The sequence below is a fragment of the Dendrobates tinctorius genome, unplaced genomic scaffold, assembly GCF_039654945.1.
Source record: "Dendrobates tinctorius isolate UK_male_01 unplaced genomic scaffold, ASM3965494v1 ptg000179l, whole genome shotgun sequence".
Classification (NCBI taxonomy): Eukaryota; Metazoa; Chordata; class Amphibia; order Anura; family Dendrobatidae; genus Dendrobates; species Dendrobates tinctorius.
In genome coordinates, this window is record NW_027361846.1 from 3,704,341 (window position 1) to 3,717,956 (window position 13,616).

At 52.0% G+C, this 13,616-nt stretch overlaps 1 protein-coding gene across 1 annotated transcript in view; it reads right to left on the reverse strand.

The window, feature by feature from the left end:
* The window catches only part of LOC141054879 (SCO-spondin-like), a 463,576-nt gene that overhangs the window by 310,330 nt on the left and 139,630 nt on the right, over positions 1-13,616 (reverse strand). Inside the window, exons 33-36 of the mRNA XM_073551763.1 lie at positions 9,332-9,454; positions 9,136-9,233; positions 5,886-6,117; positions 5,548-5,700 (exon numbers count right to left, since the gene is read on the reverse strand). Of these exons, the coding sequence (XP_073407864.1) occupies positions 5,548-5,700; positions 5,886-6,117; positions 9,136-9,233; positions 9,332-9,454 (606 nt within the window). The remainder of the gene's footprint in view (positions 1-5,547; positions 5,701-5,885; positions 6,118-9,135; positions 9,234-9,331; positions 9,455-13,616) is intronic.

The window sequence follows — 13,616 nt, forward strand, 5'->3', positions numbered from 1 at the left end:
GTATGTGATAGAGGGATACAAGGGGGATGCAGGGGGTATGTGATAGAGGGGTGCAAGGGGGATGCAGGGGGTATGTGATAGAGGGGTACAAGGGGTTGCAGGGGGATTGTAATAGAGGGTACAAGGGGGATGCAGGGGGTATGTGATAGAGGGATACAAGGGGGTGCAGGGGTTATGAAATAGAGGAAACAATGGGGGTGCAGGGGGTATGTGATAAAGGGGTACAAGGGGGTGCAGGGGGTATGTGATAGTGGGGTATAAGAGGGTGCAGGGGGTATGTGATAGAGGAAACAATGGTGGTGCAAGGGGTATGTGATAAAGGGGTGCAAGGGGGTGCAGGGGGTATGTGATAGAGGGATACAAGGGGGTGCAAGGGGTATGTGATAAAGGGGTACAAGGGGGTGAAGGGGGTATGTGATAGAGGGATGTAGGCTGGGTGAGCTATGGGGGGGTGCAGACTGACAGAGGGATGTGTGGGGGTGCAGGCTGTGGGAAATAGAGGGGTCCAGACTGTGACAGAGGAGTGCAGGGTGCGTGAGATAGAGATGTACATGGTGCGTGATGTAAGGGGGTGCGTGATATAGAGGGGTGTAAAAGGGTACAGGATGCGTGAAATAGAGGTGCAAGGGGGTGCAGGGTGTGTGAGAGAGTTGCAAGGTGTGTGAGATATGGGGGTGCCCCTTGTGTGCTGAGCGCAGGTTTGTCCCACCTTAGTCTACTGTGTGTGTGGACCCTAACTACTAACTAAAGGGAATGTGCACTATTAGGCATCTGTGGTTAAACACGTACGTGTAAAATGGTTTCAGTGTCATGGGTGCGCAGCCCGTGTGTCATCGGTGCACGGCCCGAGTGTCATCGGTGCGCAGCCCGTGTGTCATCGGTGCACGGACCGAGTGTTATCGGTGCGCGGCCCGTGTGTCATCGGTGCACGGCCTGAGTGTCATCGGTGCGCAGCCCGTGTGTCATCGGTGCACGGACCGAGTGTCATCGGTGCGCGGCCCGTGTGTCATGGATGCCCGGCCCGAGTGTCATGGGTGCACAGCCCGTGTACCATCGGTGCGCGGCCCGCGTGTAATGAGTGCGCGGCCCGTGTGTCATGGGTGCGCGGCCCGTGTGTCATCGGTGTGCGGTCCGTGTGTCATGGGTGCGCAGCTCACGTGTCACCGGTGTGCGGTCCGTGTGTCATCGGTGTGCGGTCCGTGTGTCATCGGTGTGCGGTCCGTGTGTCATGGGTGCGCAGCCCGCGTGTCATCAGTGTGCGGTCCGTGTGTCATCGGTGCGCTGCCCGCGTGTCATCGGTGCGTGGCTCGCGTGTCATCGGTGTGCGGTCTGTGTGTCATGGGTGCGCGGCTTGCGTGTCATGGGTGTGTAGCCCGTGTGTCATCGGTGTGCGGTCCGTGTGTCATGGGTGTGTGGCCCGTGTGTCATGGGTGTGTGGCCCGTGTGTCATCGGTGTGCGGTCCGTGTGTCATCGGTGCGTGGCCCGTGTGTCATCGGTGTGCGGTCCGTGTGTCATGGGTGTGTGGCCCGTGTGTCATCGGTGTGCGGTCCGTGTGTCATCGGTGCGTGGCCCGTGTGTCATCGGTGTGCGGTCCGCGTGTCATGGGTGTGTGGCCCATGTGTCATCGGTGTGCGGTCCGTGTGTCATCGGTGCGTGGCCCGTGTGTCATCGGTGTGCGATCCGTGTGTCATGGGTGCGCAGCTCGCGTGTCATCGGTGTGCGGTCCATGTGTCATGGGTGTGTAGCCCGTGTGTCATCGGTGTGCGGTCCGTGTGTCATCGGTGCGTGGCTCGTGTGTCATCGGTGTGTGGTCTGTGTGTCATGGGTGCGTGGCTCGCGTGTCATGGGTGTGTGGCCCGTGTGTCATCGGTGTGCGGTCTGTGTGTCATGGGTGCGTGGCTCGCGTGTCATGAGTGTGTGGCCCGTGTGTCATCGGTGTGCGGTCCGTGTGTCATGGGTGCGCAGCTCGCGTGTCATCGGTGTGCGGTCCGTGTGTCATCGGTGCGTGGCTCGTGTGTCATCGGTGTGCGGTCTGTGTGTCATAGGTGCGTGGCTCGCGTGTCATGAGTGTGTGGCCCGTGTGTCATCGGTGTGCGGTCCGTGTGTCATGGGTGCGCAGCTCACGTGTCACCGGTGTGCGGTCCGTGTGTCATCGGTGTGCGGTCCGTGTGTCATCGGTGTGCGGTCCGTGTGTCATGGGTGCGCTGCCCGCGTGTCATCAGTGTGCGGTCCGTGTGTCATCGGTGCGCTGCCCGCGTGTCATCGGTGCGTGGCTCGCGTGTCATCGGTGTGCGGTCTGTGTGTCATGGGTGCGCGGCTTGCGTGTCATGGGTGTGTAGCCCGTGTGTCATCGGTGTGCGGTCCGTGTGTCATGGGTGTGTAGCCCGTGTGTCATCGGTGTGCGGTCCATGTGTCATGGGTGTGTAGCCCGTGTGTCATCGGTGTGCGGTCCGTGTGTCATCGGTGCGTGGCTCGTGTGTCATCGGTGTGTGGTCTGTGTGTCATGGGTGCGTGGCTCGCGTGTCATGGGTGTGTGGCCCGTGTGTCATCGGTGTGCGGTCTGTGTGTCATGGGTGCGTGGCTCGCGTGTCATGAGTGTGTGGCCCGTGTGTCATCGGTGTGCGGTCCGTGTGTCATGGGTGCGCAGCTCGCGTGTCATCGGTGTGCGGTCCGTGTGTCATGGGTGTGTGGCCCGTGTGTCATCGGTGTGCGGTCCGTGTGTCATCGGTGCGTGGCTCGTGTGTCATCGGTGTGCGGTCTGTGTGTCATAGGTGCGTGGCCCGTGTGTCATCAGTGTGCGATCCGTGTGTCATGGGTATGTGGCCCGTGTGTCATCTGTGCGCAGCTCGCGTGTCATCGGTGTGCGGTCCGTGTGTCATCGGTGCGTGGCTCGTGTGTCATCGGTGTGCGGTCTGTGTGTCATAGGTGCGTGGCTCGCGTGTCATGAGTGTGTGGCCCGTGTGTCATCGGTGTGCGGTCCGTGTGTCATCGGTGCGTGGCCCGTGTGTCATCAGTGTGCGATCCGTGTGTCATGGGTATGTGGCCCGTGTGTCATCTGTGCGCAGCTCGCGTGTCATCGGTGTGCGGTCCGTGTGTCATGGGTGTGTGGCCCGTGTGTCATCGGTGCGCAGCTCGCGTGTCATCGGTGTGCGGTCCGTGTGTCATGGGTGTGTGGCCCGTGTGTCATCGGTGTGCGGTCCGTGTGTCATGGGTGTGTGGCCCGTGTGTCATCGGTGTGCGGTCCGTGTGTCATGGGTGCGTGGCTCGCGTGTCATGGGTGTGTGGCCCGTGTGTCATCGGTGTGCGGTCTGTGTGTCATGGGTGCGTGGCTCGCGTGTCATGAGTGTGTGGCCCGTGTGTCATCGGTGTGCGGTCCGTGTGTCATGGGTGCGCAGCTCGCGTGTCATCGGTGTGCGGTCCGTGTGTCATGGGTGTGTGGCCCGTGTGTCATCGGTGTGCGGTCCGTGTGTCATCGGTGCGTGGCTCGTGTGTCATCGGTGTGCGGTCCGTGTGTCATGGGTGTGTGGCCCGTGTGTCATCGGTGCGCAGCTCGCGTGTCATCGGTGTGCGGTCCGTGTGTCATGGGTGTGTGGCCCGTGTGTCATCGGTGTGCGGTCCGTGTGTCATGGGTGTGTGGCCCGTGTGTCATCGGTGTGCGGTCCGTGTGTCATGGGTGCGTGGCTCGCGTGTCATGGGTGTGTGGCCCGTGTGTCATCGGTGTGCGGTCTGTGTGTCATGGGTGCGTGGCTCGCGTGTCATGAGTGTGTGGCCCGTGTGTCATCGGTGTGCGGTCCGTGTGTCATGGGTGCGCAGCTCGCGTGTCATCGGTGTGCGGTCCGTGTGTCATGGGTGTGTGGCCCGTGTGTCATCGGTGTGCGGTCCGTGTGTCATCGGTGCGTGGCTCGTGTGTCATCGGTGTGCGGTCTGTGTGTCATAGGTGCGTGGCTCGCGTGTCATCAGTGTGTGGCCCGTGTGTCATCGGTGTGCGGTCCGTGTGTCATCGGTGCGTGGCCCGTGTGTCATCAGTGTGCGATCCGTGTGTCATGGGTGCGCAGCTCGCGTGTCATCGGTGTGCGGTCCGTGTGTCATGGGTGCGCAGCTCGCGTGTCATGGGTGTGTGGCCCGTGTGTCATCAGTGTGCGATCCGTGTGTCATGGGTGTGTAGCCCGTGTGTCATCAGTGCGCGGCCCGCGTGTCATGGGTGCGCAGCTCGCGTGTCATGGGTGTGTGGTCCGTGTGTCATGGGTGTGTGGCCCGTGTGTCATGGGTGTGTGGCCCGTGTGTCATGGGTGTGCGGTCCGTGTGTCATGGGTGTGTAGCCCGTGTGTCATCAGTGCGCGGCCCGCGTGTCATGGGTGCGCAGCTCGCGTGTCATCGGTGTGCGGTCCGTGTGTCATGGGTGTGTGGCCCGTGTGTCATCGGTGTGCGGTCCGTGTGTCATGGGTGTGTAGCCCGTGTGTCATCAGTGCGCGGCCCGCGTGTCATGGGTGCGCAGCTCGCGTGTCATGGGTGTGTGGCCCGTGTGTCATCGGTGTGCGGTCCGTGTGTCATGGGTGTGTGGCCCGTGTGTCATCGGTGTGCGGTCCGTGTGTCATGGGTGTGTGGCCCGTGTGTCATCAGTGTGCGATCCGTGTGTCATGGGTGTGTAGCCCGTGTGTCATCAGTGCGCGGCCCGCGTGTCATGGGTGCGCAGCTCGCGTGTCATGGGTGTGTAGCCCGTGTGTCATCGGTGTGCGGTCCGTGTGTCATCGGTGTGCGGTCCGTGTGTCATGGGTGTGTAGCCCGTGTGTCATCAGTGTGCGGCCCGTGTGTCATCGATGCGCGGCCCGCGTGTCTGTTTTTGTCACCCGTTATCGTCAGTGGCGTGCACTCTGTGTGAAGAGTTCTGAGGTGCAGGTGAAGTGCGATTGGGATCCCCGTAGACAAGTTGTATATAATCACTGCAGACTCCTGAGGATGAACATTTATTTCACATACAGTGAACGAGACAGAAGCAGAAATAGAGAAGATGCAGGAAATATTTACATGTGGAGAGTGAGAAAATAACGTTTCGCCCGTGCCAGGGTCTTCTTCATTCGCTGTGAATAGGTGACTGGAGGTTTGTGTGCCGCACAATGAAGGCGCGGGAGCGCCAGGACACACACGGCAATCGAGGTTCCCTTTGTACCTTATTACGCCTGTACAACAATCAAACCTCCAGACACCTAGTCACAGCGGCTATGTGAAGAAGACCCTGGCACGGGCGAAACGTTATCTTGTCGCTCTCCACCTGTAAATATTTCCTGCCCCTTCTTCATATTTCTGCTTCGTCTTGTGTGCGGTGATTGCCTGTCACTCATATGTTACATTCACAATGCACTATTTACCATTGTTTGTACATTTTGGATGGTTTTTGAGACAAAGCGAAGGAATCCTGTAGCTTAAAAAGCTGATGTGGTAGAGAAAAACCTTGGTCACTTATGGATTCAGCAGCCAAAAGTTTGACAAAACCAAGAGTCAGCTGTAAGTCAACGAAACGTGTGTTCCCCAGTGATCAGCGTCCTCACCGATCTCCAGAGATGAAGAGGACGATCCTGGAAGAAGAGAACAATGGCGCCCCCCGCTCTGTGGAGGGGTACATTCCCTGCGCCGAATCACCACCCCGCCGCAGTCCTGAGTACAGTTTGACCACGCTGTCCACGGAGTCCATGAGCCGTCAACTGGAAAGACAAGACAAAGTTGTGATAATAACATGTTTTACCTATCAACCCCACCCCCAAAAATGGTCTAGAAAATTCTGTGACTCCAAAGACTCTGGGATTTGTGACTTAGCGTATTAGGAACGGTCGGCCCCATCCCAACAACGTTCTCCAATCTTCTGTGACACTGACGTGAAGGTTCCCACCTGGGCAGGACACCAAGAAGCACTGCTGCGCCTCGCTCTCTTCTCCTCGGCATTGCCTCAGGGTATCACTGGACGGGTTGGTACATGCCCGGCGTCTGCTCTGTGCGCCGCTCCCACAGGACTGGCTACAGCTGCTCCACGACCCCCACGGACTCCAGAATCCACATTCTTGCTCATCAGAGGCAGCCGAGGTCAAGGATTCATCGTTGCAGTCCGGGACCCCATTACAGACCTGAAGACACAAGAGGACGGACCAGTCGACTCACATGTCACGCCTTGTCTCTCATAACTTGTCTCTCACGTCACACACCTCATCTCTCACATCTCATACCTTGTCTCGCGCCTCGTCCCCACATGCCTCGTGCCTCACACCTCATCTCTCACGTCTCGTCTCTCACATCTCATACCTAGTCCCTCATGCCTTAGGCCTCATCTCTCATACAGTCCTGCTCATCATTATTGGCATGCCTTCATTTTTTTTCATAGCCTGTACAATATCTTCAGACACACAGGGGCGTCTCACAAAATTAGAATCTCATCAAAAAGTGAATTTATTTCAGTTCCTCAATACAGACAGTGACTCTCCTGTATTCTATAGAGACATTACACACAGAGTGATCTATCTCACGGGTTTATTTCTGGTAATGATGATTATGGCTTACAGCCAATGAGAACCCAAAAGTCATTATCTCAGTAAATTAGAATACTTTATAACACCAGCTGGAAAAATGATTGTAAAATCTGAAAAGTTGTCCTACTGAAATGTATGATCAGTAAATGCCCTCAGTACTTGGTCAGGCTCCTTGTGCATCAATTCCTGCATCAATGCGGCGTGGCATGGAGGAGATCAGCCTGTGGCGCTGCTGAGAGGTTATGGAAGCCCAGGTTGCTTTGATCGCAGCCTTCAGCTTGTCTGCATTGTTTGGTCTGGTGTCTCTGATCTTCCTCCTGACAATACTCCATAGATTCTCTATGGGGTTAAGGTCAGGCGAGTTTGCTGCCAATCAAGCCCAGTGATACTGTTGTGTGTACACCAGGTATTGGTACTTTCGGCAGTGTGGACAGGGGCCAAGTCCTGCTGGAGAATGACATTTCCATCACTGATTGTGGAAACTTCACACCAGACCTCCAGCAGCTTGGATTGTGTCTCTCCACTCTTCCTCCAGACTCTGGGACTGTGATTTCCAAGGTCTAGTGTGCAGTCTCCACAATCAGGGATGGTTTGAGGAGCCATGTCATCTGCTGGTGTAGGTCCACTGTGTTTTACCAAGACCAAAGTCAGCGCCACCGTCAACCAGGACATGTTAGAGCTCTTCATGCTTCCCTCTGCCGACAAGCTTTATGGAGATGGGAATGTCATTCTCCAGCAGGACTTGGCCCCTGTCCACACTGCCAACAGTACCAATACCTGGTGTACACACAACAGTATCACTGGGCTTAATTGGCAGCAAACTCGCCTGACCTTAACCCCATAGAGAATCTATAAGCCCTTTATAAGCTTCTTAGACTTCTCAGCTGCTATTCTCCCCCACTCTTCCTTTTAATGTTTGCAGGGTTCTTTTTCCCAAATATTTTCAGTGGGATTGAGGTCAGGACTCATTGCTGGCCATATTAAAGCAGTCCATTTTTTCTTTTTCAACCATCCCTGTGTACTTTTGGATGTGTGCTTTGGGTCATTGTCTTGCTGGAGGACCCATAATATTTGACTCAAACCAAGTTTTCTTACATTGGGTAGGACATTTCACTCTAAAATCTCTTGATAATTCTCTGATTTCATGATTCCTGTGATACGGTCAAGGCCTCCAGTACTGGGTGCAGCAAAGCAACCCCACAGCATTATGAATCCTCCACCATGCTTAACTGTTGGTAGGGCCTTCTTTTACGTATATGTTTCATTGCTCCATCTGTAAACAAACTGCTCCTTTGCATTGCCAAAAAGCTCTATTTTGTTTCATCTGTCCACAGAACATTTTCCCAGAAGGATTGTGGTTTGTCAAGGTACTCATGGGCAAAGATCAGTCATTCCTTTTTATGTATTTTCTTTAGCAATGGTTTCTTCCTTGGCCTTCGCCCATAAAAGATCTGCTTGGTTTAGTGTGTGGCGTATGGTACTTGTTGAAACCATGACCCCAGACTGTTCCAGGTTGGCCTTCAGGTCTTTGGATGTTTGACATTGTGTTTTTTCCACCATTTACACCAACCTTCAAAGACATCTCTTGTCAATTTTCCCCCATGTCCTGGGAGTCTCTTGACTGTTCGATGCTTGGCAAACTTCTTAATAACACAGTTCACTGTTGATACTGGGATACCAAGGTCTTTGGAGATGGCCTTACACCCTTTGGAAGTCTTGTGTTTGCTAATAATAGAGGTTCTGATGTCCTCGGACCGCTCCTTTATCTTCTCCATTGTGAGAAAGCAGCATGGCCGACTGTGTGGCTTTTTATAACACTGAACACATCATTCATTGGATAATTCATGTCACATGGGCACCGGCAATCATAGGTGATTCTCATTTGTGATTTACCACAGGCGAGTCACAATGTGTTTCCATAATAATGTAATGTAAAGGGACCAATACCAGCGTCACAGCAGATTTAGGGTTTTCTATTTTTCCCTCTCATTTGTTTTTTGTTTATCATTTGCTCTTTTGTATTGAACACGAGCGCTCGGTACAGGAGATATTCCACATTATGGACTTACTAGTGATGAGCGAGTATGCTCGGTGCTCGGGTGTCCTCCGAGTATTTTGGGGTGGTCGGAGATTTAGTTTTCGTCGTCTCATCTGCATGATTTGCGACTGCTGGACAGGCTGAATACACGTGAGGAACGCCTGTTTGTTAGGGAATCCCCACTACATGTATTCAGGCTGTCTAGCGACAGAAAGTCTCCGAGCACGCCAAAATACTCGGAGGACACCCGATCAACGAGTATACTCGCTCATCACTAGTACTTACACTTCATGGGGGCCAATAACGATGAGCAGGACTGTACCTCGCCTCTCAAATCACACGACTCATGTCCCAAGCTTCGTCTCTCACATCTCACACCTAGTCCCTCACGCCTTGTCCCCCACGCCTTGTCCCCCATGCCTTGTCCCTCACGCCTTGTCCCTCACGCCTTGTCCCTCACGCCTTGTCCCCCATGCCTTGTGTCTCACACTTCATCTCTCATACCTGGTCTCTCAAGCCTTGACTCACACCTTGTCTTCCATGCCTCATCTTTCACACCTCGCCGCTCATGACCCATGTACCTGTGTAAACCTCAGGCAGTGGCCATCTGGGCACATATATTCTGGGCACCTAGCTGGAGACGTCTGGTTGGTCGGAGTTGTGGTCATCAGACTCTTCTCTACAAGCGAAAAGAAGGTTTATACAATAGAGGAGATGCTCATTGTACCTCCAGCCCGACCTCACAGACACCTCACACCCATTAGGTGGGTGTCTCACCACATGTCCTCTCGTCTTCCCCATGAGGACAGTCCGGAGAGCCGTCACACACCAGGGAGATGTTCACACACATCTGGTTGGTGCAGATGAAGTGTCCAGGGCAGGGGGGGATCTGTGAGGAACCTGAGGAGAAGATCGACCCACCGACAATGTGATAAATAAGACAAAACTATTCTGACACGTAACATAATACCAATAAAACACATCTGCCCCCACAGTGGGGTCTGCACAATGCTGGCCAAGCTGATTCACTTTTCCACTGACAATATGCAGCCTCATACCAAGGGAGAGAAGCTTCAGCTGCATCCCCCTCCACTCACAGCTGGCAGTCTCACACACTGAGGGAGAGAAGCTTCAGCTGCATCCTCTTCCTCCCCTCTCACAGCTGGCAGTCTCACACATTGAGGGAGAGAAGTTTCAGCTGCATCCTCCTCCTCCACTCTCACAGCTGGCAGTCTCACACACTGAGGGAAAGAAGCTTCAGCTGCATCCCCCTCCTCCCCTCCCACAGCTGGCAGTCTCACACACTGAAGGAGAGAAGCTTCCGCTGCATCCCCCTCCTCCCCTCTTACAGCTGGCAGTCTCACACACTGAGGGAGAGAAGTGTTGTGAGCTCATCTGTTCATTCATCTTTTGTGTCTGAGGATCTCCCTCTTCTGGTGAAGGAGGGTAGTGAGGCTGATTACCAAACACCTGATCAGGTGGATGGTGACTGGGTAACGGGAACTTCTGACTGGATATAAGGCAGCCGTCGCCCTTCTGAGTGCTGATATAGGGTTTGAAGTCTAGTGACTTTAGGGTCCTTTTTGCTTATCAGTTGTGTTGGTAATATTTTTAGCAGGGTTTTCTCGGATTGCAGACAGCAGCTTTTCTGTCCTGTCCTTATTAGTTAGCTTGGGCCCCATCATTTGCTCAACCTATCTTTCTATCTGTGTTAGTGTTTTCATCTTGCTTCACCGTCATTATATGTTGGGGGCTGCCTATTGTTTTGGGGTCTGCTCTGGGGCAGTCAGTTTTTCCCTTCTCTCTCTTTAGGCTTATGTAGATCTCTGGCTGTGACGAGGTGTCTAGGATCACCGTAGGAACACTCCACGGCTACTGCTAGTTGTGTGATAGGATTAGGGGTCTGCAATCCGCTAGTTTCCAACCTCTCTGATTTTCTGGGCTGAGCTTGTGTTTTGTTTTTTCCTCTTCGGTGACTCAATCATAACAGAATCACCAGCCATACCGCAGATTCTAGGGTACTCAAAAGCAGGAAGGAATTGTTTAAAAGAAAAAGAAAAAAAAAAAAAAAGAAGGTGTCAGAATTTATTTTTTTTTTTGTGTATATTTTTTCCTCTTTTTCTCTGAGGCCGTAGGAGGAATATTTTTTTTTTTTTCTGATGAAGATTAAGCAATTGTCTGATCGTGTGGAGCAGCTTACTGCTGAAGTGCGGGGAATTTCCGCCTATCTTGCTCATTCACACGCTGCTGAACCAAAAATCCCTACTCCTGATGTGTTTTTTGGGGATCGGTCTAAATTTTTGAATTTTAAGAATAATTGTAAATTATTTCTTGCCTTGAAGCCTAACTCATCGGGGAGCTCTGCGCAGCAGGTTAAAATTGTCATCTCCTTGCTGCGCGGCGATCCCGAGGATTGGGCGTTTTCTTTAGTACCAGATGATCCTATTCTAACTAATGTGGAGGCATTTTTTCAGGCCTTGGGGTTGTTGTATGATGAACCTAATGCGATTGATCAAGCTGAAAAGACCCTGTTGGCATTGAGCCAGGGTCAGGATTCTGCAGAACTGTACTGTCAAAAATTCCGAAAGTGGGCGGTCCTCACCACTTGGAATGATGGTGCCTTGGCAGCTCTCTTTCGGAAGGGTTTGTCAGAAGCCGTAAAAGATACTATGGTGGGATTTCCTGTTCCCTCTGGTCTTCATGATTCTATGTCATTAGCCATTCAGGTTGATCGGCGTTTACGTGAACGTAAAATTATACGGTAAATGCTGGCACCTGTTGAACAAATGTCTAAACCTATGCAGTGTGATGGAGTTTTGTCTAGGGCGCAACGTCAGGAGTTCAGAAGACGTAATAAGCTGTGTTTTTTCTGTGGAGATGCCTCTCATATTATTTCTGTCTGCCCTAAACGAGAGAAACATTTTGCACACACATTTGCTGTAGGTGGTGTTCAACCTAAGTTTCTTCTGATCTGATCTGCTCCCTGTCCACATTTTCTACTAAAGCCTTTGTGGATTCAGGAGCAGCCTTGAACCTAATGGATTTAGATTTTGCTAAATGTTGTGGTTTCCCTATGACAACCCTGCGGACGCCTATTCCTTTGAGGGGTATTGATGCTACTCCTTTGGCGAAGAATAAACCTCAGTTTTGGACCCAGGTGGTAATGCAGGTCGCCCCAGACCATCAAGAAAATTTCAGATTTTTGGTGTTGCATAATTTGCATGATACCATTGTTCTGGGATTTCCCTGGTTGCAAATCCATAATCCAGTTTTGGATTGGAAATCTGTGTCTGTGGTGAGTTGGGGTTGTCGGTGTGCTCTTAGTGACACTCCTGTTGTCTCCACCTCTCCCCAGTCGCAAGAGGTTCCTGACTATTTGGCTGGTTTATATGATGTGTTTAGTGAGAGTAAGTCTGCATCTTTGCCTCCTCATAGGAGTTATGACTGTGCAATTGAGCCGAGTCCGGGGTGTAAATTTCCCAAGGGTCGACTTTTTAATTTATCTGTACCCAAACAGGAGGCTATGCGATCCTATATTAAGGAGTCGTTGGAGAAGGGTCATATTAGACCATCCTCGTCACCTTTTGGTGCTGGGGTTTTTTTTTTGTGGCCAAGAAGCATGGTTCATTAAGACCTTGTATTGACTATCGCTCCCTTAACAAAATTACTGTTAAATATCAGTATCCGTTACCCCTGATTTCTGACCTATTTTCTAGAGTTGAAGGTGCTTGCTGGTTTACCAAGCTTGACCTCAGGGGGACGTATAATCTTATTCGCATTAAGCATGGGGATGAATGGAAGACAGCGTTTAATACTCCGGAGGGACATTTTGAGTACCTGGTGATGCCTTTTGGACTCACTAACGCCCCTTCTGTCTTCCAGTGCTTCATGAATGATATTTTCCGGGACTTTGTGGATAAGTTTCTGATCATCTATTTGGATGATATTTTGATGTTTTCCAGGGATTGGGACTCCCATGTGGAACATGTTCGGACTGTGTTCCGGATTTTGAAGGAAAACTCCCTGTATGTTAAGGGATCAAAATGTCTTTTTGGTGTACAGAGGATTTCATTTTTGGGATTTATTTTGTCTCCGTCAACTATTGAAATGGACCCGGCCAAGGTACAGGCCATTTATGATTGGGTGCAGCCCACTTCTTTGAAGGCTCTCCAGAAGTTTTTGGGTTTTGTTAATTTTTATTGTAAGTTTATAGCCAATTTTTCTGTTATTGCCAAACCATTGACTGATTTGATTAAGAAGGGTGCTGATTTGCTGAATTGGTCTCCAGAGGCTGTTTCTTCTTTTCAGGAGCTGAAGCGGAGGTTCACTTCTTCTCCGGTTTTGCCACAACCCGATGTCTCACTTCCATTTCAGGTGGAGGTGGATGCTTCAGAGACTGGTGCAGAAGCTGTTTTGTCCCAAAAAGATCCTGTAACATCTAAAATGAACCCCTGTGCCTTCTTTTCCCGAAATTTCTCTCCTTCGGAACGCAACTATGATGTGGGGAATCGAGAACTGTTGGCCATGAAGTGGGCATTTGAGGAGTGGAGACATTGGTTGGAGGGAGCTAGACATTAAGTTGTGGTCCTCACTGACCACAAGAATTTGATCTACCTTGAGTCGGCTAAACGCTTGAATCCGAGACAGGCCAGGTGGGCCTTGTTTTTCACACATTTTGATTTTGTGGTCTTTCTCCTGGGCACTAAGAACGTTAAGGCTGATGCCCTCTCTAGGAGTTTTTTGGCCGATTCTCCTATTGTGACCAAGCCTGCTACCATCTTAGGTGAGGGGGTGGTTCTTTCTGCCATCTTGCCTGATTTAAAGACGTGCTGTGGAGAAGTTTCAGGAGGATAAGCCTGAGCGTTGTCCCAGTGGTAGGTTGTATGTTCCTGAACCAGTGGAGGAGGAAAGTGATGTCTGAGGTTCATTGCTCCGCGTTGGCTGGTCATCCAGGTATTTTTGGTACTAGAGATTTGGTGAGTCGGTCTTTTTGGTGGCCTGCCTTGTCTCGTGATGTCAGAAATTTTGTGCAGTCCTGTGGGACTTGCTCCCGATCTAAGCC